The following is a 27,321-nucleotide window of genomic DNA, read 5'->3' as shown; positions in this document are numbered from 1 at the left end:
CAGCAGATCGCATATTCCCAGTTTTTGCCCGTTAGCTACTCCAGTTTTTTGCTAATGCAATTATCTCCGGGCCGTGTGTTCGCACATTTCTATGGAAGTGCTAACAGAGCACATGATGTTGTGGACATGCCAAAAAATTATCACTGGAAATCTATACTATGTATATGCATGTGCACAATGTTTAAACAAATTGGAGCAGGCGAGCAGACGAGCAGACGAGCAGGGAGCAGGGCAACAAAGAGTCGTGTGTCATGCCAAATCACCGTCGCCCGTCCGTCCGCCCACACACAAAGACAAAGACAAACTCAAATACAAATACAAACACAAATACAAAAAAAAAACACGAATGGCATTGCCAATCTAATCAACACGATAATTTTGTGTGTTTGTTATTGCGATACGCTCCAAGAAGGTGTTATAATTATGACCTGAAGTTTGTAACTTTAAGAATGAAGTATCTTTTGTTACGTACGCTAACTAATTGCTTAATTAATCCTATCGATCCCCATAACATATACAAATGTTCTTCAATGCTCTGTATAGTCTGTACTCTCAAGTGCCTTGCTAGAGCTTAATCGTATCTAAAAATCAAATCAATCGTCGATCTGCCAGGGTATCAAAGTATTCGACCACCGAATCTGTACTTTTTTCTTCTTCATATTTGTTTGGTGTTTTTTTTGTGGTGATTTGTTGGGAATTACCATAGAATATCTTATCGCTGGGACACAGCAACCAAGTCTATTATTGTTTTATATGTTCATTACATTTTCTTATGATTCGGCAGGGAGCCCCCTTCTTCATATTTCTCGCGACTGTTGTTCTCCGGGCGGAAGAACACATTAATGATGGCGGTCAGTGCCTGTGTGTCTTCTGTGCCCAACTTTACAATATACTACCCATAGTATGTATATTCCCAACATTCAGGGCTCTGTTCGGCTCTTTAACACCCTCAAGTACACACGCTACCCCATTCTGGAGGAGGGGAATGTTCGCCTGTGTGTGTGCGTGTGTGTGACAAATAGAGGCACTCGAACACCTACATATGTACGTCCTCTTCAAATTGACACGTTTGAAGTGTTGGAAAGCGCGCGCGAAATGTTCAAGCATGGCCCATTGTTTCGAATAATTTAATTCTTGTGCCGACATGAAAGGGGATTAACAGGGTTTACTGTCAGGCAGGGCAGGCTATAAATAGATATGGAAATTCGCAATGCAAGATGAAAATCCAGACCATAAACCAGAGCAAATGTAGGCAAAAAGCAAAAAAGAAAACTTCCGCTTCTGCAGAGATTCAATCAAGGTCAAGGCCCCACAGTTTGGTAGCACTGAACCAGAAAGCTTCCAAAGGTTATTTGGGCTATAATCTGAAAGGTTACATGGCAATAAATTACATATAATATCTGTATGAACCATAACCATGAACAATTTCCAAGATGAGACCACCATCAGCGGCATTTCCGCCGAATAAACGGCTTTCCAGCCACTATAAGCCACAATTCATGGCCACTCTGGTTTATGCATACAGTCAGATACCCATACGCACACCCATGCCAGCCCAGCTCCTGGAAAATCTTCTGCCAATATTCGTATGTGTGGGTGGATTGGTAAAGTTTCTGCGAGAACTTTTAACTTTTAAGCGTTATTTACGACTACAGCACAACCAGTGTGCAGTGGAAGGTGCAATTTAGGGTCCCATGTCCTACATGTCGTGTGTGGGCTTGGCTTGTGGAAGTGTTGGCAAGTAAGTTTGTTTTTCCAACTCAATTACACTCCACTCCCCAAATGAGACCCGTGGGAAGCGAATGGGAAACCCCCAAAGAGCCCCCAGAGGGCAATGCAATGCAATTATCAAGTTCATTGACAACGGACAACGGACCGAAAACCCAAACAGACAACAAGGAGCTAGACAAACAAGAAGTGTTTTAAGGACAAAGTTTGATGGCTTAAATGCAGCAGCAAGCAGGGGAAAACGACTCAAATTTCAGTCTCCCAGGGACATCGGGATGCTGGTCCTGGCGCTGTCCCTTCAATTAGTTCCGTGCGACACTTACAGATTGCAAACTTTCTGCCTGAGCGCACTTTCACTTTGCCTTGAAATGAGGGACACGCAGCACGGAGCATGGAGCATGGAGCACGATGCAGAGAGCAGGGAGCTCTAAGCGAGAGGAAAGGTCTTTGTCCTAAGCTAATATTGCAATTAAAAACTTTTCTTAATTCTGTGCCAGAATCATACATACATATATATATATCTAGTGAATGTAGGATATAGGGATAGGGATAGGGATAGCTTGACATTTGCTCCACGTTGCCATCACTAATTTGCGATTACATTTTGTTGGCTCAGAAATCGATAAACGCATCACATTCACAAGTGACACAACAGCAAATTCGAATTTATTTGACTACAACTTAACTAGATGTCAATCACATGTGTGCCTCAATATGGGGGCAACCTCAATATGTTCCACTTCTCTGACACCTGTCAGCAGTGCTACCAGACGCAGCAACGTAAAATATTGTGTCAATGTGTCAATATTTGAAGAATAAACACGTGTGCAATTACAAACTATACAAGTGCACACACACACAGGTGCAGGCATCACCACAGGCACACCCACCGGCTGCGGCAGGGGTACAGGCACACATCGGGCCACTCGACAAAGCCAAGGCAACGGAAGTGCTCCACATTCCGTAAGAGCGAGGAAAAGCGGCGGCAGGTAGGTGGAAGAGACATGGCCCAAAGCAATTTACATGCAATTTTCGCATATCTTCTTCCCTTCTTCTTTTCATGCCACCGGAAGCCGCCAAGGAACGGGTTGGTTGGCAGCTCAGGGTGGTACGAATTTTAAGATGTTTTCCAGTGCCTCAGCCTTAAGCTCTTTTCCTAGCCTTGCGTTTCCCTATCACAATATTCATGACCCAAATTGCATAGAATTTATCCAAATTACGAACCAAATTGCGCAGAAAGTTAAGCGCGATTGGAAAAATTATCAGTTTTAGCTGAACGTCCATATTTATTGGGATTTGCAGCCAGCCAACTGCAAGTTTGATCGATTTGGCATTGGGGCCAAAAGTGAGACGCAGATGGCAGCAGTAGCAAAGGCAGGGGCGCGGAGACAGCAACTTTTTATGGCCGCAAAGCATCGACTAAGCTCTTGTCTTGGCATGCCACAGAGAAGGCCGCGACAAGGCCTTAATTATTGTACAAGGCCCCGCCCAGAATGAGAGTTTAAGCCAGTTCATGGAACGATTATTTCCCCACACACATTTCAAATGGGAGGAGCTGCTCCCCCATTGAGCTACATATGCTTTTCCAACATTTTATGACATTTAACAGCTGCAATAACAAACCAAAAGAGGGTTTCCTCCCAAATCTCTGTTTTCTGTGTCGCATTTCCACAGCAAACACTCTTTTCTGATACATTTCCATTTCAGGGTAACACTTTCGACGCAATTTGTTGCCCTTTAATATGCATATAAATACTCACTTAAGGCTTGCTTATAGTTTTGTTCGCCCACACGACGCATACGTAATATTGTTCGCGGGAAAAACCGAACTTCCGGCGGCAAAATTTTAATGAAATATTATGAACCACTGCTCAATTGCTGTTTCCGACAAATTCTACGGAAAATTTACATATATTCTATTATTATTGAATAAATAATTCTCTAATAGTTCTCTAATATGAAATTTCTTTTCAGATCTACGCACAGCATTCGATCTATTAGACAGAAACCGTGACGGACGCGTCACCGCCAACGAGCTTCAGTTTATGCTCAAGAACCTGGGCATAAATGTGCGTGATGAAATCATACACGATCTCATCCGTGAGGCGAGCCATTCAGGTAAGTGCCACTCAACAGCAACAGCAACGGCAACAGCAAAGAGCAACAGCAACAAAGTGCTTGCTTGCCACTTCAGGCCCTTCTTCTCTGTGACAAAAAGCCCACCTGTGGACACTGAGTGCAACAGTTAGTCCCTTCCTATGAGAGCTGGTAGAGCTAGTCTGCCGGGCTCTTTAATAATTCAAGCTGCGCTGAAAGGCAGTGCGAAGGCGGACTGGAAACCGTAATTAAGACCCGCCGAGCATGTCAAGTGGTTTTGCTGTCATTTAATCAAGTTTAGACTTGGCCGAGCGTCCCTCTGCAGGTGAAATGTGGTTGCTTTTGTTCTCGTGGAACTCTCCAGGCCTGACATTTCCCTTGGGCATCAGGAATATCAAATAAGAGCAAAGTTTAATCTAAGAATAACAGGAAGAAATAACTTTATTGCATGCGGCCCCAATAAGTATGCTAGGAAATATTCGAGTACCCTCTCCTTGTGGCGCACTGTCGTATATTGAGCTTGGGGTAATTTATGTCACAGTTTTAAGATATATTCGGTGTAGGCGATAGCCAAATTCGAGTAATTTGGTTACTGATTCCTTTGATTTGTATCCGCAAAATTATATCAGAGGGTATCTTTTAGTGGGATAAACTAAACTACACCGTCTTGTATTATTTGTATATTTCTAGACCGGATAAGTCGCAAGACTTGGTCCATCCGCCTTAAGCCGATTTGTTGCAGTGCCACGCCGGTCCGGAAGTTTTCTTATTTTATTTACTTGTTAGAAAAATGCTATTTTCCATGGACATGAATATGAGTAGCACTCTGTGGGAGTGCGGCAGTGTGGGTGCTGCTATCTTGTTGCATTCTTGGCCGGCCTGTGGAAAGTGTACCCTATTTACTCTACATGTCAGCTCTTCGTTTTGTTCGTAGCATATGTTTTGTATATTTTTCAATCAAATTAGAGCAACCTGTCAGAAAATTAAATTTGCATTAAAATGCTTGTTTGTTGTCTAGACGAATATTTATTCATGTCAGTTATGGACGCATCCTTATGTACATCAAAATGTATCCTTCCCATATACATATACGTATACATATACCAGTATTGGCGAGTGCATGATGAGGGCGTGGCCTTCAGGCTCGTTTGTGTCAAGTGTGTCGGCAGCAAATTGAATTCCATTCAAGCGCCTTTTGGTCCAGGTAACTTCAATATTTGCCCGATGCATTAGGAGCCTTATCGATGGAGACTTTCCAGCAAATTCTGTTAATTTAAAGGAGGTCACGTACACTGATAAGGCGGTGGAGCAGCGGAGCTATGGAGCAGATGTCACGGACATTTATCATATAAAAGCAGGCAACTGTTGCTGACAGCCACTGCCCACACCGAGGCATATATAGCAGCCAGGGAGATAGAGAGAGAGAGAGATAAATCGTGGGGAGAGACCTGTTTTGATGACTGCCACCGGCAGACAAATGTTGCGGCACTAACGCCCCGAGTTTCGTATAGGCACATGTGCCTTGTCTATAGATATCCTGCAAGCTTACAGAAATCCAGAACGCGAACACAGGCATCGACACGTGCGCGACAGACAGTACGGAAAAACGGTTGGAAATCTGTACTGTTGCCTATAATGAAAGACAACAACAGAGCTGTGGTATTAACTGTGTCAAAAGCAGACTTGGCAACACTTTCGCTTGCCATTTCTGATCTGCTTATCAACACTGGTAGCCCTGCTTAACACTGGTTTTTTCTCCTAGTGTGCAATAATAATAGAGAATTAGATTTCTAGAAAATTCTGTCAATAGAATGCTATTAGAGAGGCTTATTCTGTTGAGCGAGGATAGCATATTAGAATTCTCTAACAAGTTTCTGTATCGGAAAATGTAAATTTTTTAAAATCGTATTTTAAAACGGCCTTTGAACCGCATCTCATAAGTAACCAAAGAACATAACCGGCTACCAATAACCCGAGAAGTGGCGAAAAAACTGCTGATGTGTCCTGAGTTTGGCCCCAAGACAAAGACACACTTGCCTTTGTCTCCCCATGAAGTTTTTTGTTTGTCTTTTTGATTTCGATTAAGGCCAAAAGCTGTTGAATGCGCACTTTACGGCTTCATTAACATTCCTTAGGTTTCTGTGACACCCTACCTATCTCCCTACCTCCCGCCCTCAAAGGGCGATAGGCCATGGCCGGCTTGACTGTGATTTGGAAGTTCTGACGCTGGCAAATGGACACCTGGCTGCGGTCCTTATTTATGCGTGTCTTTATGGGGCTGGGTCCGGCCAGGAGCATTCAACAGTTTTCCTTTTTCTGCTTTCTACCCCTGACTAGGGTCAATTGTGGGGTCAGGTCAGGTCAGGTTGGGCAACACCATTGATAATTTATGTGCGCCGAGACTAAGCCTGGACACTGGTCGGCGTTTAAAAGTAATTGTCGATGCTTTCAGGCTACAATGAAATTAATTTCAGGCTCTATTCGAGAGATAGAGGGCCAGCTGATTTTCTCGTGTTGTTGGCACAGATGCGGCAGCGATTTGGTGGTGGACATAAAGCCATAAACGACAGCCGCGAGCCATTAAATTTCCGATTTGCCAGTGGTTAAGTGTCAAAGGCAGGCCCATGGGGAGAGGCCATGTCATGTTAAATTAGTTTGCCCCTGGCCATTGGACAGCAGTGTGTGGAGTGGAGACCGCAGTTCGAAAGCAGAACAGAACGTTTTTCCCATTAGCAACAACTGTCGGACAACCACCACCAGCCACCCACCACCCACCACCTACCACCCGCCACCCTTTCAAGGCCGATTTCATATGGAAATGAAGCTCTAATCGAATCACAATGAAGAGGCCACCGGGAAATCTGCACAAATGGCAGCCCCCAATTGGAGGGCAGCACTTGGAAAGGGCCCAAATTAAATACAGCTTAAAATACCAAGGAAAAGCCGAGAAATTCCCCCAACGTTTGGCCGAATATTGCAGACCAAGTGAAATGGAAATGGGAAATGGCTGCCTCAGTAAAAAAGAAATCCCCCAAAATGGGCAACCGACAGAAAGTGAGTTTTCCAAACGAAATGCTCGTAAAGAAGGGCTGGGGCCAGAGGGAAAAGAGAGGAGCAGCTTTGGGGCTGCAGCTAAGTTCAAAGTTCAGTTTGAGCCTTGAACTGCATTCCTGGCAGACAGCAGACAGCAGATAGCAGCCAGCAGCAAATCAGAAGGAATTCCTTTCAAAACAAAACATTGCGCATACGCTACGTTGGTCAGGGACAAGTGGACAGAAACATTGGAGAATGCTTTGGGCCAGATTTAATTAATGGCTAAACTGCAAGGTAATTTATTTGCCATCACAGACAGCCATTGGCTTGTCTGGAAATGGGTGTGTGTGTGCCTGTGTGTGTTAGCCAACTTTTATTGCATGTTTTACTACCAGCCCAAATGTGTCCAAATTACACATACCCGGAGGGTGGAAGGGCCTTCCAATCCACAAAGCAACAATCAAACAGGAGCCACACACAGACATGCCAACCACCTTCCTCCCCCCCACCCCGCTCCTCTGTGCCGTGCCGTTCTGACTTCCGTTTCCGCTGGCATGAGGTCAGCCGTGGCAAACAGGAATGGGACCAGCAACAGCAAAGCAAAGCCACAGTCACAGCAACAGAAGCATCAGCCAGCCAGCAGCAGGTACATTTTGCCAATAATTGATTACATTTTGGCATGAAGTTGGTGCCACACAACAACACCTGCTCCTACGTGGCACTCCCCTGTGGCATTGATTTGTGCCCCGACGAGATGCACTGCCACAACCGCAGTTGCAAGTTGTCGTTGCCTGGCAGACTCTAAATGGGATGAGATGGGTTGAGATGGGTTGATAGGTAATGAACAGCAAATGGATCTGTGATTGGCAAAAGGGTAATTGAAAATGAGAGCCAGGACTTAGCTAAGCATACCTACTAATTCTTCGAGCCGGAGATGATGCGGCCTGAGATGGCAGTCCTGTAGACAATTAGAGTGTTAGTCGAGTAATGGTGTCGATAAGATACACACTTATCGATCATCTCGAACATATCTAGCTCCTTTTGCCGTTTCCAGCCATCGATCAATGACAAGCTTCTAGAAATATTCGTTTTTCTGCTTAACGACTCAACCAAGCGACGACATCTGAATGCAGAGAAGAGACATGGACACACATGGAAGGATGGGACATTGCTTATGCAGGATACATTTTGGTGGCGCTGCCAAGATGTGCCACAGAAATAGTGCCGCTGTTGGAGACGTCCTCGCCCTCACTGGCAATGCCGTAGAATGTCCTTATTGCAGATGGAACGAAAAACGACGACAATGGCGGCAGCATCAGCATCTACACAACAGCGCCATTTTCATTATCCTTGGACTTGTCCTTTTTTGTCCTTTTTTGCAGGCAGTACAGAAAGAGACGCAGCCATGAGACACAGAGGCAGACACAGAGGCAGAGATAATGTGCATGGGGCGAACAAACATTTAGTTTTGTATTTAAAAAAAAAAAAAGATACGAGGAAAAGGAAAATATCTCAAGGATAAAGGATAGGCATCTCTGAAAGAAGATGAATCTTCCGCCACGAGCACGAACACGGACACGGACACACAGACACGCAGATGCAGACTTGATCAAGAATGCGGAGCATACCGGCTGGCATACCCGTTTTCCCCTGGCAAATGACAACCAAAGCCTAGGGCTCAGAGGTTGAGGGGTTGTATGCCGGCCGCTAAGCACAAATGAAAATATTTTTCATGCAACCAACACAAAAATGTCACACAGATGTCAGAGGAAACAACAGCAGAAAGACCAGCAGCAGAGCAGCAGACTGAGCACCAGGAAAATGGCAAACAATGAGCTCTGCGAACTAGGACGATGACGGGGATGATGGGGATGATGATGGGGAGCGGGAGCATGGGCTTGAGCCAAGTCATGTACGAGTATGACCATTCATGGCTGTGCGGGTATGTGTATGCCGACATATGAACAAATACTCCAAGCAATCATCATGGCCTGATGGAATAATATTTGTCCCTAGTCCGGAGTTGAGTGGGGACGTCGTTATGTACGTTTCCACGGGCCGAAGGCACTGGCTGTGATGGCACTGCATTGTCTAATTGATGCGAGTGTCCGGGCATCGGGTTTTATGACCTTTAATGCTTTTTTGATGCCAAACCAACAACCAAATGCCACTCAACGGCTCAAAGCCAGCAGTCCGTTTCGTAATTACCCACATTCCAACATTTTCCAGTTTTGGCCTTCATCTGCTCTCTCTCTCTCTTGGTTTTTTCTTCTTTTGTTGGCAAGGCAACGGAGCCAGAGATTGGGTTTTCCTAACAAGCCAAGAAGAACCATGGAGTACAACTGAAAAGTCCCCAAAGAACGGGTGAAAATATATCCAACTGCAGTGTGCTTGAAAAGCATAGAACGGAGGATGGAAATACATGTAATTGGATATCCTTCTGGATGCAGGATACTCTTTGAAGCACTTCAAAGCTGCCTCAAGGATAGCTCATTAAACTAATCCCCACTCTCTGCTGCGATTCGTATTTCAGATATAATTAAATCACTTTTGCCTAATTCTGAGGTTTTATTTCATTTTTGTTCACGACAAACATATTAGCAATTCAAATTTCGGATACGCTGGCCCAAGAGAACAAATTGCAATTAGAAATGGGAATTTTCTCTAGCCCCGAATGTGAATGATATACGGAACGTCACAGCACCCAGCCATCGGCTATCCGCCATCCGCCATAGTTGCCACACTTGCCACTTTCCATTCTTGCCACAGACCAACCGCTCGGCGATTGCCCCAGAGAGATTATCGCAGATTTCAACTTCGTTTTCATTTCCATTTACACCAACTGTTTCTAGTCCCTTTTCGACATTTCTTTTCTGTATTTTTTTCTGCTCTGTTTTTTTTTTGTTTCTGCGCCGAAGGTCAAGGTCGAAGACGTGGCTTCAAAGGTTTTCCGGACGCCATATCTTTTGCTCTTAATTGTAAAAGTTTCGAAAGAAGTCCCCAAAAAAGTTGTCTTCCCTTTTTCCTTGGCTGTGAATTAAGTTTGGGATTTGGCTTTAGCTTGTTAGTGCTTCTACAAATCTGTCCGGAAAATGCTTTTCACAATGCCAGCACCTGGACACACTGCACTTTCTGAGCGGGGGACTGTACTTTCCGGCGACTGTACTGCCCCGACAATCCCATGTTGTCCGGGCAACAATGGAAGGACATCTCTTGGAGCGTGTAAACATTTTCAGCTGGCAGGCAAACAAATGAACAAACAAAGAAATGCACTCAATCTTTTCTTTTTTCTCGGAAAAGCTTAGAATTCTCCCTTTCTCCTTGCTGTCCAATGGCTGTCTCCATCTCCATCTCACGCACAAGCACACGCATACTCACTCTATCCCGTTTATTGGTTCACTTACAGGAAACGGCTTAATCAACGAGGCCGAGTTCCTGCAATGGGTGGGCAGGATCCAGGCGCTGCGCGATGAGCAGCAGCAGCACGATGATAACCCCAGTAACAGCAAACCCCTGGACGAGGCCGATGATGTCACCGAGGACTTGATAGCCGCATTTAGGTGAGTGTATGCGTACGCATACCGCCCCCCATGCTCCTTTCTGTCCATCCTTGGCGGAAATCCGCTCTACAAAGAATATGTAAATCTCCTTTTAGAGTATTCGATCGGGATGGGAACGGATTCATAACGCGCGACGAGCTCCAGACCGCCATGGAAATGATTGGCGAGCCCTTGAACGAGCAGCAGCTGGAGCAGTTGCTAGCCATAGCCGATTTGGATCAGGATGGTCGCATCAATTACGAGGGTAAGTCAGTGCAGCCGATAAAGGACATTGCTGACGCTGTCACCCAGTCCGAAGGACACACACATCTAAAAGCCACAAAACAGCTCCATTTACTGCTCTGCCTCTGGCTCCTGTTGCTGCTGCAGCTGTGGCTATGGCTGTGGCTTTGACTCTGTCTGTGGATATGGCAGTGGCAGAGGCAGTGACTTTCTCTGGGCCCTAATCAAGTCTTGCCATAAAATACATACATATAACCTTGAGCCAATATTTATCCAGCCCCCAACCCCAAACCCACCGACAGCCGAAAATTATTCGCTCATAAATCAGCTAGACAAACGACAAAGTTTATTAACCCCCACAGAAGCTCTTTAATGTGAGTGCATGTTTACTGAATAAGTTTTTATGCCCCTTTCTTGTTGTTGGAACTTTTCGTTTACTGACGCCACTAAGCCACTACCGTAATCCAATCAGACATTACGAATTTTACGAATTTAATTTCGCTTTACATAACTCTTATAGATATTTTCGAGTACATTTCTTTGGATATTGCCTATGCCTTGTAGTTTTAGTTAGAGACATCAGCGTTATGTTCGCCCTTTGATCCAGTGTCAGATGGCCATTAGGAAGCCTTAGGAAACCACCTTACGTTAGGCCCTCTCCCTCCCCCATCTCCACCCATCTCCAACATCTGCAGCAAGAGCGAAAAGGGCAGTACAGCATTCCCTTGGGTGGCATTAAATTGGTTTAATAAACTTAAACTAATACTGCCACATGCACTGACACGCACAAACAACTAGCTCGGGCTCGGGCTCGAGTGTCCTCAAAGAGTGCGCGTGTGTGCATTGTTTTTATTTTATGAGTATGTAAGTGTGTGTGTTGTCTGTGCCTCCATCGGTTTGGGATTCCCTTGTATTGTGTTGTATCATTAGGTTCATATGCCATCGCTTTGCTAGTTGATACTTTGGCCTTGTAACGCATTGACATGCATGTCGCCACACCCAGTCCAGTAAACGGTAACGTCCAGTAAACCCACAACCGCACTAGCACCCGCACCCGCCAGCCATTTGTTTGCTGGCATCTGCAATTTATTTACTCATTTTGTCTTTACCCTATTTACTTTACACCGGCCTCATCTGCCTGTGATAAGCACTCAAAGAATTTGTACATGGTACTGTTACTGCTACTGATTTCCGTAGACTATTATTGGTCTGGATCAATTGCCAAGTCAATCAGCACAGAAACCTCAGTAGATATCTTTCCTCTCTATATACCCTCTATTGAGGGTATTCCATATTCGGAGTACCGACCATGGATAGTAGCTCCCTTACTCACATTTTGTTTGGCATTGTTTTCTGTTCGTTCTGCTGAGACTGCAATGTGCTGGAGGATTGGCCAGAGGAACACGTATACGTACACCCCTGGTGGACCCTACTTGGTGTCAAGCTCGTAAAAGTGTGGCTTGTCGAAGGTGGGAGGAGGCGTAATCACCAGCTGGAGGCGACGTTTTGTGCAGTTTCGATGTGTCCTCTATTAAAGGATTTAGGTAGAATGGGTGATTGGGAGAAGTTGTCAAGGGAAATGATTTCCAGTGATAAATATTTGTGGGAGGAATCCTTTGAGAGCTCCTGAGCTCGCTAGAGATCATTGCTAGACCCCAGCTTTCATCCAACTTTGTAATAAAAGAATGAGATTACGAGTATGTGGGTGCTTGACATACTTTTTTCCACTCATTCATTTTTCAGGAAAACTTGACCATTGTTTGCACAGCTTCACAGCAATTAGAATTAATGGACTTCTAACGCCTATTTTGTTCTTGATTTAATTACAGAATTTACGAGACTTCTGCTGTAAACATTTTCAGCCCGGAAAGGATGGTCAGCAAACAACTACAAAAATTAGAAATGGAAAATAACGGGAAAGGTTAACCATTTAACATACACAAGTGTTAAGCTATTATGGATATACTCAGTCAACCGGAAAATTATTATCAAAAAGAAATTTGCAGAGTGAAAAATTGCAAGCAAAAATTACTTAATATTTTATACAAAACTAAAGGAAGAATTATATTTATACAAACAGCGTGGGAGAAAGTGCAAGGCAGGCCATACACACACACACTCACACCTACACTTAAACACATTTTACATTTTACACACGCACACACACACATATTACAAAAATTAGCTTTGAAAGTTTTTTCGATTGTAAAGAGTAATATATTCGTTTAAGTACATGAAGCCAGAACCACCCAAAATTAAGTGGAAAACTTAGGATTATAAGTTGTTTTTTTTTTTTTTGTAAAATTTTTTATAGATTATACACACACACTCACACAGCATACACACAAAACAACCAAAACAAAAAACAAACAAAAAAGAACATATATATTCATATTCGGATAAGTCTGAGAGCGTGAGTGATATTGTGTTTAGGGTGATGGATGCAACAAGGGGCATACATAATAAAATATATATGTAAAACAAGAAATTATGAAGAAAATCCCTAGGTGGATTCATATATTTGTATCTTATTAAATGTAGTTATGCTGCTTTCAACGTATGCGTGTTTCAAAATCCCCCAAAACAGTTGTTTTCAAAAAGTTGTTAGAATAAGAAAATAAATGTTAACAATTTATATAAGAAAAAGTCCAAACGGAAACCTATTTCAGTTGGAAATAGTACTTGGAAATGAAACGAATGGAAACGAATAAAGAAAAAACTAAAGAAGAATATATGTATGAACTATACTCGTATAATATTGTATTGTATTAATGAAACAGCCCAATTTGCGGATCCAAATCAATTGATCCAGTTCAAAATCTAGTCAAATTAATTTGGAATAATTTCTTTAGGTTTCTGTTTTTTGATTCCTAGCCAAAATTCAAAGTCCATTACATATTGCCGTCCCGGCTTAGCCATAGTTCAAAAAAACTACAAGTAATACCTTTTTTTTACAAAGATTTCCACTAATCCATAGGACATGAAGGTTTCAAATTAGTTTTTTATTCATTTGCATTTTTCATTTCCTTTTTGATAAAAAAAACATTTAGGAGAAGACAAAGAAATGGAGAGGAAAACTCAAAAAATGTGCTCTTTTGAAACATCAGTAAAGTGAAAATTAAAAATATATATGTATTTATATTTAAATCATTGTACATATGAATCGTACGAGAGAGGCGGGATAAGTGCACAGACAGCAAATAAGTTTATAAATCAGGTCAAAGGTACAAATAGTCAAATGGGAATCACAAGGAAAGCTAACCACAAATTATTGTAGGGTATTTACAAAAACTGGACAACTTCAAGAGCAGGAAAATGAAAACCAAATAAACCGAAAACAAAATCAAACAATACAATTTTCAAGTTATTCAAAACTGTTCTATATAAAAGATCTTTATGCATATACAATGTATGTATGTTTGTATACCATACCATACCCGATCCATGTCTTTAATTCAAGTAGTTTTTTATGACATCTAAATGTGCTTGAATACCTAATGCAGAATACCTTATGTAACCCAACAATTTACGACTACTACTTAAATAAACATTTGCTGTTTACGTTTAATGTCAAACTATCTAATATTATATGTATACTACTATATTATACTATATACTGGACAACGCAGAACACATGAATTAAGACACTATCTATATGCATATGAGTACTTAAAGCGGTAGGAGTTTCGTTAAATTATGCTTTCATAATTTATAACTACGAATGCAAGATGACGAGCGATCAAGATACGATATAATAAACTCCGGTACACCAACGCTCAAAAAATGTTTTATTTCTCTAAATAAATGGATCCGGGTAGGCCCTGTCAAATTCAGAAATTCATTCATTCATATTCTCTTCTTCGCAGAACTGACAACAGTTATCAATATATTTTACAGAAAAAAATCGCAAATAAACTTTACGATACACAATAAGTGGCAGAGAAAAAATGGTGAGTTACGAAGGGAAAAGCTCGTTTGTTTTTGTGGATTGTGATGTCAGAGAGTCGATATATGATCGATTTCTATGTAAATTCAATGCATATGCAAACAGCAAAATTCAGCTCGTTGAAAGTTATGGTTTTTTAAATTTTAACTTGAATGGTCCTCAAATGCATTAGTAGATTATTCACATCAGAGTGCTTTTGGCTTTCTCTTAAAGCCTAGTAATCAGATCGAGCAAAGGTGTACGCGGCAAAATCAGGGCTGATACTCGTATTCGTATAAAACCGATAAGAAACAAAATGACAATACAAATTTTTGTTGTTGAACTTTTTTGTTTAAACCTTGTTTTGGTCAAAATACAATAAATGGGATAACTTAAAAGTAATTAATCTTTTAGAAAATTTATTCGTCAATGGGATTAGACTATGTGGGCGGGGTTGGCTTAGATATCTATCTAGCAAGTAATATTCCACGGAATATCAAAATCGAGGAATATGGTGTCCAATCGTTGACGGCGAACGATTAACTCATTTTAATAATTTTAGCGCAGTTCAGGTGAAAGTTAGCATTGTTATTTTTAAGTTCAAATGAGAGATGGCACGAATCTAGAAAAAGAATTTACAATCGTTCATATTTTCAGCCATTAACCTCAATTAGTTGAACTATTTCAATAGAGGGGGCTGAAGTGGGCTAAGTTCGTTTTTTCATCATAACGAGATGCTATATTGTTGTTGAAGAGCAAAAACAGCAATCGCCGTAGCAAAAAAAAACAAGTCAAGTTTTTACAAACCAGTCAAGTACAAAATGCCCGATTGACAAAAATGAGTCTCATTCCATGCACACATACCCTGGGGTGAATGGATGTTATCAAATTGTGAACATGTTTGTCATCCCAGGCAAAAACAATTTATTTTCAATATATTTTAATATTATTCAATACTATTTAATATTATTTTCAATATTTCAACGATATTTTAAAGCTTATTGTCTTCTTGCAGAGACCAAGAATAGGTATCAGGATCGAGATCATATACTCATCACTCATCATATACATGAATATGTCTAAAAAATGTCAATTTGAGAAAAGGTCTTTATTAGTTACGTTTTATCTTCATATCAATATATATACTTTCATATAAAATGAACAAAACCGGGTATACAAAGGCATATATGTACATATGTTTGTACTACGGCTTACACGCAATATAGCGACACTTTTATTTTTGAACTTTTTCGTTTAAACCTTTTTTTACAATAAAAACAATAAAAGAAAGGATTAGAAACTATCAAATCTTGTAGAAAATGTATTTATCAATGGGATAAAACTATGTGGGCTTTGCTGAGAGATTTAGTTAGTCAGCATTATTCCATGGAATATCAAAATTGAGCAATATGAACGAATTTCCTTTTTCGTTTGTTTTGATTGACCTATTTCGCTACTTGTTTTTTGTTTGACTTATTTCGCTAAAACCTCTTTTTACGCAAAATGCAATAAAAGCAAGTGTTTAAAATAAGCCAGTCAAGTTGAGAATAGTTAAATTAATCGGATATAATTATGTGGGCATTGCTAAATGTTCTATCTAGCCAGTAATATTCAGCGGAATATCAAAATCGAGAATATGGTTTCCAATCCTTGACGGAGAACGATTAACCTATTATAAGCCAAGGGGGTATTTCAATTTTCCACTGAAAATAATGAAAATTTAATCATTTTAGTGCATTTCAGCTGAAAAATATCGTGGTTTTTTTAAGTTCATCGTAGAGATGGCATGAATCCTCAAGAAGAATTTACAATCAGTAATATTTTCCGCCATTTACCTCAAGTAGTTGAACTATTTAAATAGAGGGGGATTTAGTGGGCTAAAACGCTTCCACGGTTATTCTGTGCTTCCCACTATCGCCCACTATCGAATTATTGAACCATCGATAGTTTAGTAGCGCAATAGTGCCCTACAATCGATAGTTCTCCACCTCAACACTGTTCACGAGGCCCATAAAATCAATTTTTTTTACGAACACCGAACGAAAAATTTGTGTCGAAGCTCAATTAAATGCAAGTGAATACTGCATTTAACGTCCGTTGTCTGCGTTAAAGTCTCCCTGTCCAGTGTGCATCATATTTAAACGGGTTACGATTACGTTACCCAACGATTTCTTAACGTGTGTTAAAATAAAGCCGCAAAGTGGATACCGAAACTGTGAAAATCGAGGATTTGATGGACTCTGATCCTGAAATTGAGTTCATTGAAAAGGATAGTGGCATGTCGTCGTTAGGCGGCAGCAAAGATGAGACGCCAGAACGTCGCACAGTGGCCACTGTAAGTAAAAACGTGGTTCCCATTGCCTTCACACTCCCCTCCGTCTTATCGTGCTCACGTAATGGCCGCACCGACCGACCTGCTTACCAGCAGCTATCACAGCTGGTACTCGTAGAACGTTTGCCCCAGCTAGCTATACATGGATACTAATTACAAGAATACTGGTACACACTTTCTAATGACTTTCATCTCCTTGCAGGCATCCGCTGAGCAGCCAGCACGCGATGAGGAGAACTACGATGATGTAAGTTGGCGCATGGCGCACGGCGAGATGTTTGTAAACATGCAGCTCGACTATGGAAGAATACAAATTGGAGCGTGCTATAACCTCAAACTTTCTATTTATCCCTCATCCTCAAGGAACCCGACGAGACGCTAAGCGAGCGCTTTATTGGACTGACGGAGATGCTCCCCGGGCCGGTGCGCACTGCGGCGTGCACCGTCGCCGACACAAGCGTGAAGACCTGCAAGGGCCTCTTCTCGTTTTCGCGCAACGCTGCTTGGATCTTTTTCACTACATCTATCATTATGTTCGCGCCGATCGTCTTTGAGACTGAACGCGCCACTATGGAGGAGCTGCACAAGTCGCAGCAGAAGCAGGTGCTCCTAGGGCCGAGCAGTGCAATGGCTTCCACTCCATCTGGGCCTACGCCCCATCTGCCATTGGTTCGTTAAGCCATTAACATTAGCTCTATAACCAGCTAGAGTCCGTGTTTGGGACACGTTATCTTAAGTTTGTCCAATATCAATTAATCCCAGTTGAAGGCAAAACGGAGGTCACGCCCCTCCATACCACACCACACCACAACCACAGACAAAACAGACACACAGCAAGCGCCTTAAGCATTTACGCTGCAACCCCCATATCCCCGACACTGCAGAGTGGGATGGAATGGCCCCCAAATTTGTCCACAATAAAAACTCATCTCCGGCATTCTCTTCAAACAGTTGCGAAACTTCTGATAGGTTTTAGTTTTGTAGTTTGTATAGGAAAAAAGGAACAACTACAATTTAAACAAATTAATAAAACTATGTTTATGTTAAACGACAGACTCCCACTTTTCTCCCCGTTCAGGGACTACCGAGGTATTCGCGCGGTATGGGATGATTGGTGAAATAGCGCCGAAACTCTCCGGCGTACTTGTTCCTCAACGTCCGTTCGCCAAACTCGTTGAATCGCTGCGCCAGGAAGACGTACACATCCAGCACTTTGGAATGGGCTTGCAGTTTCTTAAAGGATTTAGCAGCTCGCTCCAGGAGGTCCAGCGATTTCATCAGTTGGCCCTTGCGAGCCTCCACATTGTTGGGCGTGATGGCTAGGAGGCAGCGAACAAACACAAAATCCGTCCTGGCCCGCTCGAAGATCCCGCCGTTGGTGTGAATGTCCTGCATAGCACGCTTGATAGCCTGATAGGCCTTCTGGGGCAAGCCCAGGAGCAGGAGCTGCTGGGCCAGCAGCATGTCGACCAAGGCCAGCTCGTAGTCCATCTGTGCTTCGGCCATTTCCTCGGCCACACTCATCAGAAGCATGGTTGTTTCGCTGGAGAAGCGACCCTCGGCCAGACCGCAGTATCCCAGCATCACCTTGATGCGCATACGCAATAGGAAGGGCAGTTGGGTCTGCGTGGCCAGATTATCCAGCAGGCGACGCGCGTTGAAGAACTCCCTTTTGGCAACATAGATGGAAGCCCTCTGCATCAGGGCATCCGATATATCCAGAAGATACAGCTGGTCGCAGGCCTTCAGGGCATCGTGCCAGCGACACTGATAGATGCCCGCCTGGATGATCACATGGCACTGGCTTATCATCCAGCCCTCGGCGCTGGGCAAGCGCGGAAAACGGCACCTGCCGCGATCCAGCAGCACCCGCGACATCTGGGGCTGACCCTGCAGCTGCAGCCACAGCGCATAGCTGGCCAAGGCACTGCCCAATCCGGCCGAGCCGTTGCTAAAGCGATCCCGAGCAGTGAGTAGCAGTTGGGAGTAAAGGGCCGACAGCTCGTGCCGGCCATAGGCTGCCCAGACGGCGCTCCTCAGCGCTAGGGCCTCGGAGGCGTGGTCCACGAAATTGTTGCGGTTGGTGAGATTATCGCTGTGATGGAGCAGGTCGAACAGGCGCAGCGGTTTGTAGCCGGCGACTGTACCCAGCTTGACGGCAAAATGCAGCGCCAGTGTGTAGTTCTGCAGCAGCGAGCCGTCCACTTCATTGGCTTCGGACACACTGCGCCGGACTGTGGACAGCGGCAGCTCGTCGCGCAGTAGACAATACCAGGTGTTTGCGAGATTGAGGCTTCTTTTGTCCCCGTGTTCTTGTGCCAGCATGATGCTCTCCCTGAGGGCTGACAGCGCCTCATCGCGGTGCCCGAAAGTGGCATGCAGCACGGCCAGATTAATGCAGAAATACTGATATCCCTTCTCCTGGCTCATCAGACGTACGGGGCTGCGGTCCAAGGCGCGATGTAAGGCAGACAGCGAGTTGTAGAAGTCCCTCACCCGCAACTGGTTCATGTAGCCGAGAAAGTAGGGGGTCGTCGTCAGCGGAAGATCCTGTATCATTTCTTGCACCTTTCGCTGAAGCTCCACGGGCGACAAGGAGTGCCTTTCATTGCTCTCCAGCAGCTCGGACTGTTTGTTGATGAAGTATTTGGCCTGCTTGGGTGCCCACTTGCTTAAGAGATTGCGCCCGTCCGCACAGCGCCCCACTGCATCATCGTTTTTCTTCTCTTCCTCGGTGGACTTCTCCTTGGCGAGTGGGGGAGGCGTCTCCTCCCTGTGCAGCACTCCGCCGGCAACTGCCTTACGTGGCCCTGGGCCCGATGCCATGGCACACACTCCACGCTCATAGAACGAACAAATGCTGCGATACATGTCCATCATGTCGGAAAAGCTGAGCCGTTCCAGGACCACACCTACGCGACGCACATAGACGCCCACCATGCTAAACTGGCTGATGCCATAGTTCTCGTTCAGTATCTCGTCTATGTTCTGGATCTCTGCAAAGTCGAACAAGGCCTCTATGCTGCCCGCGCAGAACTCGGACATGGCCTTTTCAAACGCTTCCAGCATCAATTTGTCCAATTTGTAGCGGCCTGTGGTGAGCAGGGCGTGCAGCTCGTCGTAGCTCTTGTCTGCCTCCTGGATTAGTTTGAAGATGAGCATGTAAAACATGCGGCGCTTCTGGGGACGCATTGAGATACCTGTGTCCAAGCATTCCTTCTTGTTCTGCAAAATTAAGACACAAACATAAGTCAAGAATTGTAACTTTGTGGCGGGAACAAACCAACAAATAAGCAAACCTACAATTACATACTGCTTGAGTAGAACTAGGACCACTATCTTGTGAGCAGTGGGAGATTCTATGCGCGCCGGCACAAGCTTCGAAGTGGGATCCAAGGTGTCCAGTTCATCATTTAGCTCCGTTGCCATTTTGCTTGGAGGTCTTCGATGATTTGTTTACCGGCAAAATAAACACAAAATAACTACGTATGCATGTGTGTATGTATGTCAATAGAGGTGGGTGCATGTCGATTTGTATCGAATTATATACGATACTATCGTGTTGACTGGCGCGGCCATATATGCACACATAGAGTATGAGCTGAGCTGGATTTGAAACTCAAGTTGCTGCCTCTTCTTGATATAACTGCCGCCCCCTTGAAGCAAAGCATTCAAGCAAAGAAGTTACAGCCCGACTCGTGGCGCTTGGAACGTGCTGGCCACATGCACTTCGAACGCTCTTTCGAAGAAACCAAATCATCAATACTGATATTGCCCTACCCGAATTTCCCACTTGATCAAAGTCCAAGGGAAACTTACGAAAATTACACACAGGGTAAACATACTCTTCCCCAATATGTATTTCTGCTTTGAACGAATGAAAGCACAAAGTTCATTAGTCATTAGTCAACTACCCTTTAAATGCTAACCAAATTAATCAAATGGAATAGGTAATACAGCGACGAGAACTGCAACGGCAATGTTTTATGAGGCCATTTACAGGACAAATGGGAAGATGGAGCGGCGCTGCCGGGGATAATCTTTGAACTCCTTTTTGTAGTTGCGATGCTTGGCCAAGGCCCAGACCGTCATCTGGAACGCGCCAGCAAAAGCAAACAGATAGGCGGCCAGGCACGAGGTCATCACCGAGTAGGAGACCCAGGCCCCAATCTCGTAGGTGTAGTTCGGGCAAGACACAAAGCTGCAAACAAGGCAATTAGCTTAAAACACAAACTGTGGGGAAGAGTATAAATACTCACTTGAACAACTTGGTCAACGGATTGGCGTCGGCAACTGGAATCCTGCGCACCTTAGTGCCAGGTGGACGCAAATTGCGCAATGCAATGTGTACGGAGAAATTGCCTAATTCGCACAGCTGCAAGGGAAAGATAATTATTAATCTCCTTGGGGAGACACCATCGCCACCACTACGGCTACGACTACGGCTACTCACAGCAAAGGCTCCAAGGGCGGCCCAGACGGTGCACATGCAGGGCGATGTGTACAAAGGATGGTTGACGTGGTACGACACATACGCGGTGAATCCCCAGTAGTAGGTGCAATTTTTGAATAGATTGCGCAACGGCATTGTGGCGTGCGAGAAGCGGTGCACAAAGATCGTCTCCAGCAAACGCTTCACATAGTGGACAGTGTAGCAACCGGCGGCGATACTGCAGAAGATTGGACAAAAGGGAAACGAACGAAAACGGGTTAGTAATTATGCATTCGGGTAAAAGCCAGCCAATGCTTGCTTGCGTTTTAGTCACTCATCGCTTTGCATAAGCGGCCCTAGTCGCTGTTGGGTCAATCAGGTCGTATTCAAAAAAATACAAATCGAAAGATGTGCGGCGAAAGTCGCGCCGACACACTCAAAGACACACACACACGGGCCGGTCTACTTACTGGGTGGTGAGGGAGATCGGTGTGCTGGCTGCCTTGCCGTAGATTAGTTCCGGGCGGAAATAGAAAATCAGATACACAATCAGGGGCCCGGCATACTCAGCCAAGAACACCGTCTTCCATCCAATCTGGGGTCCCAGGTCCTTCACAAAGATTTTGTCCCCATTGCGTAGCGACAGCGACTCCACGGTGTCCGTATCCTTCAGGCTCTTGCCACGCGCATCCAGGCGCAGTGACTGGCGGTTGGCGTCCGGAGCCTGCTTCAGGCTTTTCTGAATCAGGGCGCGCAAGTCTCCAATTGGAGTGGCGACCGAGGGCACCTTTACCTTGCCATAGGGCTTGCTGGTCTTGGCACTGAGTATTTCGAGCTCCATTTTTTTTTGCGGCCGTTTGCGAAGTGACTAGAAAATTTGTGTGACCGCGGACTTATCGGTAAGATATACGGTCCGCCCCTCGGAAATATTCCAAAACATACCGTCTCATTTAAAAAATATATCGTAAGTATACTGACGAATTTATAAATATTCCTCAATTTTGATATTCCGTCGAATTTTATCAGCTAGATAGAGCATTTAGCCATGCCCACATAATTTTATACGATTCGTGAATAATTTTTCTACTTAACTGGCATATTCTAAATACTTGCTTTTATTGCATTTTGCGTAAAATAAGGTTTTAGCGAAAATGTCTAGAAAGTTTTAGGTTGTTAAAGGCCAGTCACAGTGAAACGTACGATACACTACACAAAATATTTAAAAATATTCAACGCAGTAGTCGTTATTTTTTTATTCAATAGAACATCAATAGATTTACAATAGCCCTTTCCCCCCCAATTTTCTAGTCGAGCAATTTTCATTGACTGCTAACCTGAAAAAAAATTAGCAGACATTCGAAATTGTCCAAAAAGTGTAAAAGTCTCTAGAGAGCATTATTGGTAAGTAAACCCCCATACGTGACGTGTATAAGGTTTGTTAGTTTTCCTGGAATTCGCGTATTAATTCACAACCATTTCCATACAGTATGGGTTTTCATAAAGTTGCATTAGTTTTTTTTGTGAAGATCGTATATCAGCTCTGTCATTAAGTGTTGTTGAAAGGCTTATATCTTACGGAAAGTGTTATCATCACAGGCCTTGACCTAACTGTCAAGGATTAGTACAAAGTTTTCATATATTTTATTTAGTCGTTATCCAGGTCTTGTCTTAAAGTTGTCTGAAAATATTTTAATTTTTTTATTTTGGTGAGTTAAAAATAAAAAAAAATACGTCCCATAAAATTCTATTTTTACGTGGCGTTGAATTTAGTGTCAACGAAAACGGTTTGATAATAGAACAAATTTCTGAATCGGTCAGTACGGTCAGGTTTTCCGCTCGTCTCACAGCTTCAAAAATAGTTTACAAAAGTAAATTTTTATTTTAATCAGAGCGGGCTCTGAATTTTTGTCAAGCTAAATTTGTTTGATATATGTATATTTAGTTATTTTCAGTCAGTCAGTACGGTCCTGTTGTCTCGAAGTGTTTGAAAATATTTTAGCAAGTTTATTCTGTGGTGAGTTGAATTTGTAAAAAATATTTTTGTTTTGAATTGTTAAAAAAGTTTAGCAGCAGTGGCAATTCAAATCATTGTACGACCATTGTGGGTCGTATATTTCATCGTTAAAGACTGCCACCTTGCAAATTTAATACATTTCATGGTATTATCCAGTATTTTTTAAGACGCGTTATAGTTTCACACTCCTGTGCAATGCACCAATGTAGAAATCGTGTAGAAATGCCATTTAGAGCCAAGGACCAGGCCATACCAATTAGTGATCATCATAAAATTCTTGACCGTTAGCCATATTTTGAATTATTACGGAAAAAAGGCATATCAAAAAGTGTATGACGTAGGTTTTTCACACTGGCGCTTCCATGGGGCAAACGGGCAAAAATGTTTGACAATTACACATTTCCCCTTCAGGTGTCGCTTTTGATAATTACATAAAGCTGTAGGTTACATCAATAACCATACATTATACAGTATACAGTATACTGTATGGTTAGTGGTTACATGTATCCAATGTGTAGTTAGCGTATAGTTATCATGTACCAAAGAAATTTCGGTATATTTCTGGGGTATATTTTATCGATAAGCAGAACACCCAAATTTAGCGAGAAGAAGAGTTCCAGACTGGCCATTTACGGTATTTTTAATACTATAGGAATTTTTTTTAAGGTCAAAAATGAACTGACGGTATATTTACGGTATGTCGGTATATAATATAATATATTTTGTCAATTTCATCAATTTTTTTTTTTCAACGGTATATAGAAATCCAATAAAAGAATAAAAATTCGTCAGTATATTTACGGTATATTTTTAAAGTGAATCGGTATATTTCTGTAAGTCGCATGGTATATTTTAACGATAAGTCCGCGGTCACACTGCACAGTTCGTTTGTGCCCATTGCAAAATTAGCAGAAAATATTTTTGTGTGTAAAAAGATTAGAAGATTAGTTTAAGAAAATCTAGAGTTTGCTGACAAAAGTAAGTTCTAAATGATATTTAAGCAGATATATATAGGGGTAGGAAACGAGCTGCAACTTTGCAATCCGTGACAATGCAAGGCCTTGTAACAAGGGTCTTTGCAGTCATTTTTTGCTTGTTTCTTATTCAATCTCTTATGCACTTGCATATTTTAAACTTGGAATTTTGCTGCAACGCATTAGTTTTGGTAAGGAGTTTCCTTGAAAACAGCCAATTTAGCCAATTTCTTGTGAAATGGGGTTGTGACGCCAACTGAAAATTCGAGAAGCCTCAACTTCATATGCATGCATGTATGTATATGCATGACACATGCATCCCCCTTTGTGAGCATGCGTATGAGCACTAACCATACAGTATATACTGTATGGTTAGTGGCGTCAGGCTATACTGGTTCGTGCTTGCGAAACTCTATACGTGTCCATCTCTAATAAAAGCCACGACTAACCAAGCAGAACAAAGGTTTCCAATTTTTTCCTTTGTGTCTTTGCTTTGTCGAATTGAACAAGTAACAACCTTTCACCCCGGAAACAAAGCAAGCCAAGAGATATCCTATACAAATATCTTACTTTTTTCGTCTGTCTAAAATCCTAATATAGTTTCTTCTGTCATTTCCACTACACTCGGCTGTTACTAATCCATGCATTATTGCATTTTCCTTTGCAGAATAATACAAAATGCAGATCTTTGTGAAAACCTTGACTGGAAAAACCATCACCCTGGAGGTGGAGCCATCCGACACCATTGAGAACGTGAAGGCCAAGATCCAGGACAAGGAGGGAATCCCCCCAGACCAGCAGCGTCTCATCTTCGCCGGCAAGCAACTGGAGGATGGCCGCACTCTTTCGGACTACAACATCCAGAAGGAGTCGACTCTCCATTTGGTGCTGCGTCTCCGCGGTGGTATGCAAATCTTTGTGAAAACCTTGACCGGAAAAACCATCACCCTGGAGGTGGAGCCATCCGACACCATTGAGAACGTGAAGGCCAAGATCCAGGACAAGGAGGGAATCCCTCCAGACCAGCAGCGTCTCATCTTCGCCGGCAAGCAGCTGGAGGATGGCCGCACTCTTTCTGACTACAACATCCAGAAGGAGTCGACTCTCCATTTGGTGCTGCGTCTCCGCGGTGGTATGCAAATCTTTGTGAAAACCTTGACCGGAAAAACCATCACCCTGGAGGTGGAGCCATCCGACACCATTGAGAACGTGAAGGCCAAGATCCAGGACAAGGAGGGAATCCCCCCTGACCAGCAGCGTCTCATCTTCGCCGGCAAGCAGCTGGAGGATGGCCGCACTCTTTCGGACTACAACATCCAGAAGGAGTCGACTCTCCATTTGGTGCTGCGTCTCCGCGGTGGTATGCAGATCTTCGTGAAGACTCTGACTGGAAAAACCATCACCCTGGAGGTGGAGCCATCCGACACCATTGAGAACGTGAAGGCCAAGATCCAGGACAAGGAGGGAATCCCCCCTGACCAGCAGCGTCTCATCTTCGCCGGCAAGCAGCTGGAGGATGGCCGAACTCTTTCGGACTACAACATCCAGAAGGAGTCGACTCTCCATTTGGTGCTGCGTCTCCGCGGTGGTATGCAAATTTTTGTGAAAACCTTGACCGGAAAAACCATCACCCTGGAGGTGGAGCCATCCGACACCATTGAGAACGTGAAGGCCAAGATCCAGGACAAGGAGGGAATCCCCCCTGACCAGCAGCGTCTCATCTTCGCCGGCAAGCAGCTGGAGGATGGCCGCACTCTTTCGGACTACAACATCCAGAAGGAGTCGACTCTGCATTTGGTGCTTCGTCTCCGCGGTGGTATGCAAATCTTTGTGAAAACCTTGACCGGAAAAACCATCACCCTGGAGGTGGAGCCATCCGACACCATTGAGAACGTGAAGGCCAAGATCCAGGACAAGGAGGGAATCCCCCCAGACCAGCAGCGTCTCATCTTCGCCGGAAAGCAGCTGGAGGATGGCCGCACTCTTTCGGACTACAACATCCAGAAGGAGTCGACTCTGCATTTGGTGCTTCGTCTCCGCGGTGGTATGCAAATTTTTGTGAAAACCTTGACCGGAAAAACCATCACCCTGGAGGTGGAGCCATCCGACACCATTGAGAACGTGAAGGCCAAGATCCAGGACAAGGAGGGAATCCCCCCAGACCAGCAGCGTCTCATCTTCGCCGGCAAGCAGCTGGAGGATGGCCGCACTCTTTCGGACTACAACATCCAGAAGGAGTCGACTCTGCATTTGGTGCTTCGTCTCCGCGGTGGTATGCAAATCTTTGTGAAAACCTTGACCGGAAAAACCATCACCCTGGAGGTGGAGCCATCCGACACCATTGAGAACGTGAAGGCCAAGATCCAGGACAAGGAGGGAATCCCCCCTGACCAGCAGCGTCTCATCTTCGCCGGCAAGCAGCTGGAGGATGGCCGCACTCTTTCGGACTACAACATCCAGAAGGAGTCGACTCTGCATTTGGTGCTGCGTCTCCGCGGTGGTATGCAAATTTTCGTGAAGACTCTGACTGGAAAAACTATTACCCTGGAGGTCGAACCTTCTGACACCATTGAGAACGTGAAAGCCAAGATTCAGGACAAGGAGGGAATCCCCCCAGACCAGCAGCGTCTCATCTTCGCTGGCAAGCAGCTGGAAGATGGCCGCACTCTTTCGGACTACAACATCCAGAAGGAGTCGACTCTCCATTTGGTGCTGCGTCTCCGTGGCGGAGTCTGCGCCTAATCTTACTACATTTCCACATACCCCCACACACACCGAACTAGTTACATCAAGGCCAAACATTCAAAAATTTTTTGCACTAAACGACTGTCAAATTTATTTTAAATTCAGGCCTCAGTACCAAGACCGATATTTGTTGACAACACTTTTCCCGCTAAAATTCGAGACATAAATTACCCATTGAAATTCAAAATACACAGGTTAATAAATTCAATTGTTCAATAATTTATGCTGTTTTATTTTATTCAAATTATTGAAAGAATAT

At 43.7% G+C, this 27,321-nt stretch overlaps 5 protein-coding genes across 13 annotated transcripts in view; 3 read left to right on the top strand and 2 right to left on the bottom strand.

Annotated features, from left to right (window-relative positions):
- Positions 1-13,956, top strand: part of Eip63F-1 (Ecdysone-induced protein 63F 1) — a 28,753-nt gene extending 14,797 nt beyond the window's left edge. For all 6 annotated transcript variants that reach the window (XM_015188064.2, XM_015188067.2, XM_002135266.3 and 3 more), the window contains 4 exons: positions 3,703-3,846; positions 10,265-10,418; positions 10,514-10,662; positions 12,470-13,956. In XM_015188064.2, the coding sequence (XP_015043550.1) occupies positions 3,703-3,846; positions 10,265-10,418; positions 10,514-10,662; positions 12,470-12,492 (470 nt within the window). In that variant the 3' untranslated portion in view covers positions 12,493-13,956. The remainder of the gene's footprint in view (positions 1-3,702; positions 3,847-10,264; positions 10,419-10,513; positions 10,663-12,469) is intronic.
- A 552-nt stretch (positions 13,957-14,508) lies between these two features.
- Positions 14,509-17,950, top strand: mge (translocase of outer mitochondrial membrane 22 homolog mge). Of its 2 annotated transcripts, none has more exons than XM_015188062.2 (3): positions 14,509-14,590; positions 17,100-17,144; positions 17,261-17,945. In XM_015188062.2, exons 1-3 carry the CDS (start codon positions 14,588-14,590, stop codon positions 17,573-17,575), a joined length of 363 nt encoding a protein of 120 aa, XP_015043548.1. In that variant the 5' UTR covers positions 14,509-14,587; the 3' UTR covers positions 17,576-17,945. The 2 variants fall into 2 exon arrangements, with proteins under 2 accessions (XP_015043548.1, XP_001352420.1); XM_001352384.4 differs by lacking the exon at positions 14,509-14,590 and adding an exon at positions 16,533-16,900 and having other exon boundaries at positions 17,261-17,950.
- ida (anaphase promoting complex subunit 5 ida) lies at positions 17,835-20,428 on the bottom strand. The gene is made up of 2 exons (XM_002135265.3): positions 20,201-20,428; positions 17,835-20,122 (listed from the first exon to the last, which is right to left on the bottom strand). Exons 1-2 carry the CDS (start codon positions 20,324-20,326, stop codon positions 17,972-17,974), a joined length of 2,277 nt encoding a protein of 758 aa, XP_002135301.1. The 5' UTR covers positions 20,327-20,428; the 3' UTR covers positions 17,835-17,971.
- Positions 20,429-20,739: 311 nt separating this feature from the next.
- Sc2 (trans-2,3-enoyl-CoA reductase Sc2) lies at positions 20,740-22,237 on the bottom strand. Its single transcript, XM_001352383.4, has 4 exons — positions 21,800-22,237; positions 21,351-21,567; positions 21,157-21,272; positions 20,740-21,098 (listed from the first exon to the last, which is right to left on the bottom strand). The coding sequence occupies exons 1-4, from the start codon at positions 22,168-22,170 to the stop codon at positions 20,894-20,896; spliced, it is 909 nt and encodes a 302-aa protein (XP_001352419.1). The 5' UTR covers positions 22,171-22,237; the 3' UTR covers positions 20,740-20,893.
- A 477-nt stretch (positions 22,238-22,714) lies between these two features.
- Ubi-p63E (Polyubiquitin-63E) lies at positions 22,715-27,270 on the top strand. 3 transcript variants are annotated; one of them, XM_033383403.1, is made up of 2 exons: positions 22,715-22,730; positions 24,985-27,270. In XM_033383403.1, the coding sequence occupies exon 2, from the start codon at positions 24,996-24,998 to the stop codon at positions 27,057-27,059; it is 2,064 nt and encodes a 687-aa protein (XP_033239294.1). In that variant the 5' UTR covers positions 22,715-22,730; positions 24,985-24,995; the 3' UTR covers positions 27,060-27,270. The 3 variants fall into 3 exon arrangements, with proteins under 3 accessions (XP_033239294.1, XP_015043547.1, XP_003736175.1); XM_015188061.2 differs by lacking the exon at positions 22,715-22,730 and adding an exon at positions 23,178-23,343; XM_003736127.3 differs by lacking the exon at positions 22,715-22,730 and adding an exon at positions 24,191-24,321.
- The last annotated feature ends 51 nt before the right edge of the window (positions 27,271-27,321 follow it).

The sequence above is a fragment of the Drosophila pseudoobscura genome, chromosome X (assembly GCF_009870125.1).
Source record: "Drosophila pseudoobscura strain MV-25-SWS-2005 chromosome X, UCI_Dpse_MV25, whole genome shotgun sequence".
Classification (NCBI taxonomy): Eukaryota; Metazoa; Arthropoda; class Insecta; order Diptera; family Drosophilidae; genus Drosophila; species Drosophila pseudoobscura.
Note: the sequence above shows the minus strand (reverse complement) of the source record. Positions and strands in the feature narration are given on the sequence as shown.

Coding starts and splice junctions, on each gene's coding strand:
- mge (XM_001352384.4), top strand. CDS start 16,799: ATGGACTCTGATCCTGAAATTGAGTTCATTGAAAAGGATAGTGGCATG. Junction 16,901..17,099: donor AACGTCGCACAGTGGCCACT/GTAAGTAAAAAC, acceptor ATCTCCTTGCAG/GCATCCGCTGAGCAGCCAGC. Junction 17,145..17,260: donor ATGAGGAGAACTACGATGAT/GTAAGTTGGCGC, acceptor CTCATCCTCAAG/GAACCCGACGAGACGCTAAG.
- ida (XM_002135265.3), bottom strand. CDS start 20,326: ATGGCAACGGAGCTAAATGATGAACTGGACACCTTGGATCCCACTTCG. Junction 20,123..20,200: donor TACTCAAGCAGTATGTAATT/GTAGGTTTGCTT, acceptor TTAATTTTGCAG/AACAAGAAGGAATGCTTGGA.
- Sc2 (XM_001352383.4), bottom strand. CDS start 22,170: ATGGAGCTCGAAATACTCAGTGCCAAGACCAGCAAGCCCTATGGCAAG. Junction 21,273..21,350: donor CCGCCCTTGGAGCCTTTGCT/GTGAGTAGCCGT, acceptor TTTCCCTTGCAG/CTGTGCGAATTAGGCAATTT. Junction 21,099..21,156: donor CCGTTGACCAAGTTGTTCAA/GTGAGTATTTAT, acceptor CCTTGTTTGCAG/CTTTGTGTCTTGCCCGAACT.
- Ubi-p63E (XM_033383403.1), top strand. CDS start 24,996: ATGCAGATCTTTGTGAAAACCTTGACTGGAAAAACCATCACCCTGGAG.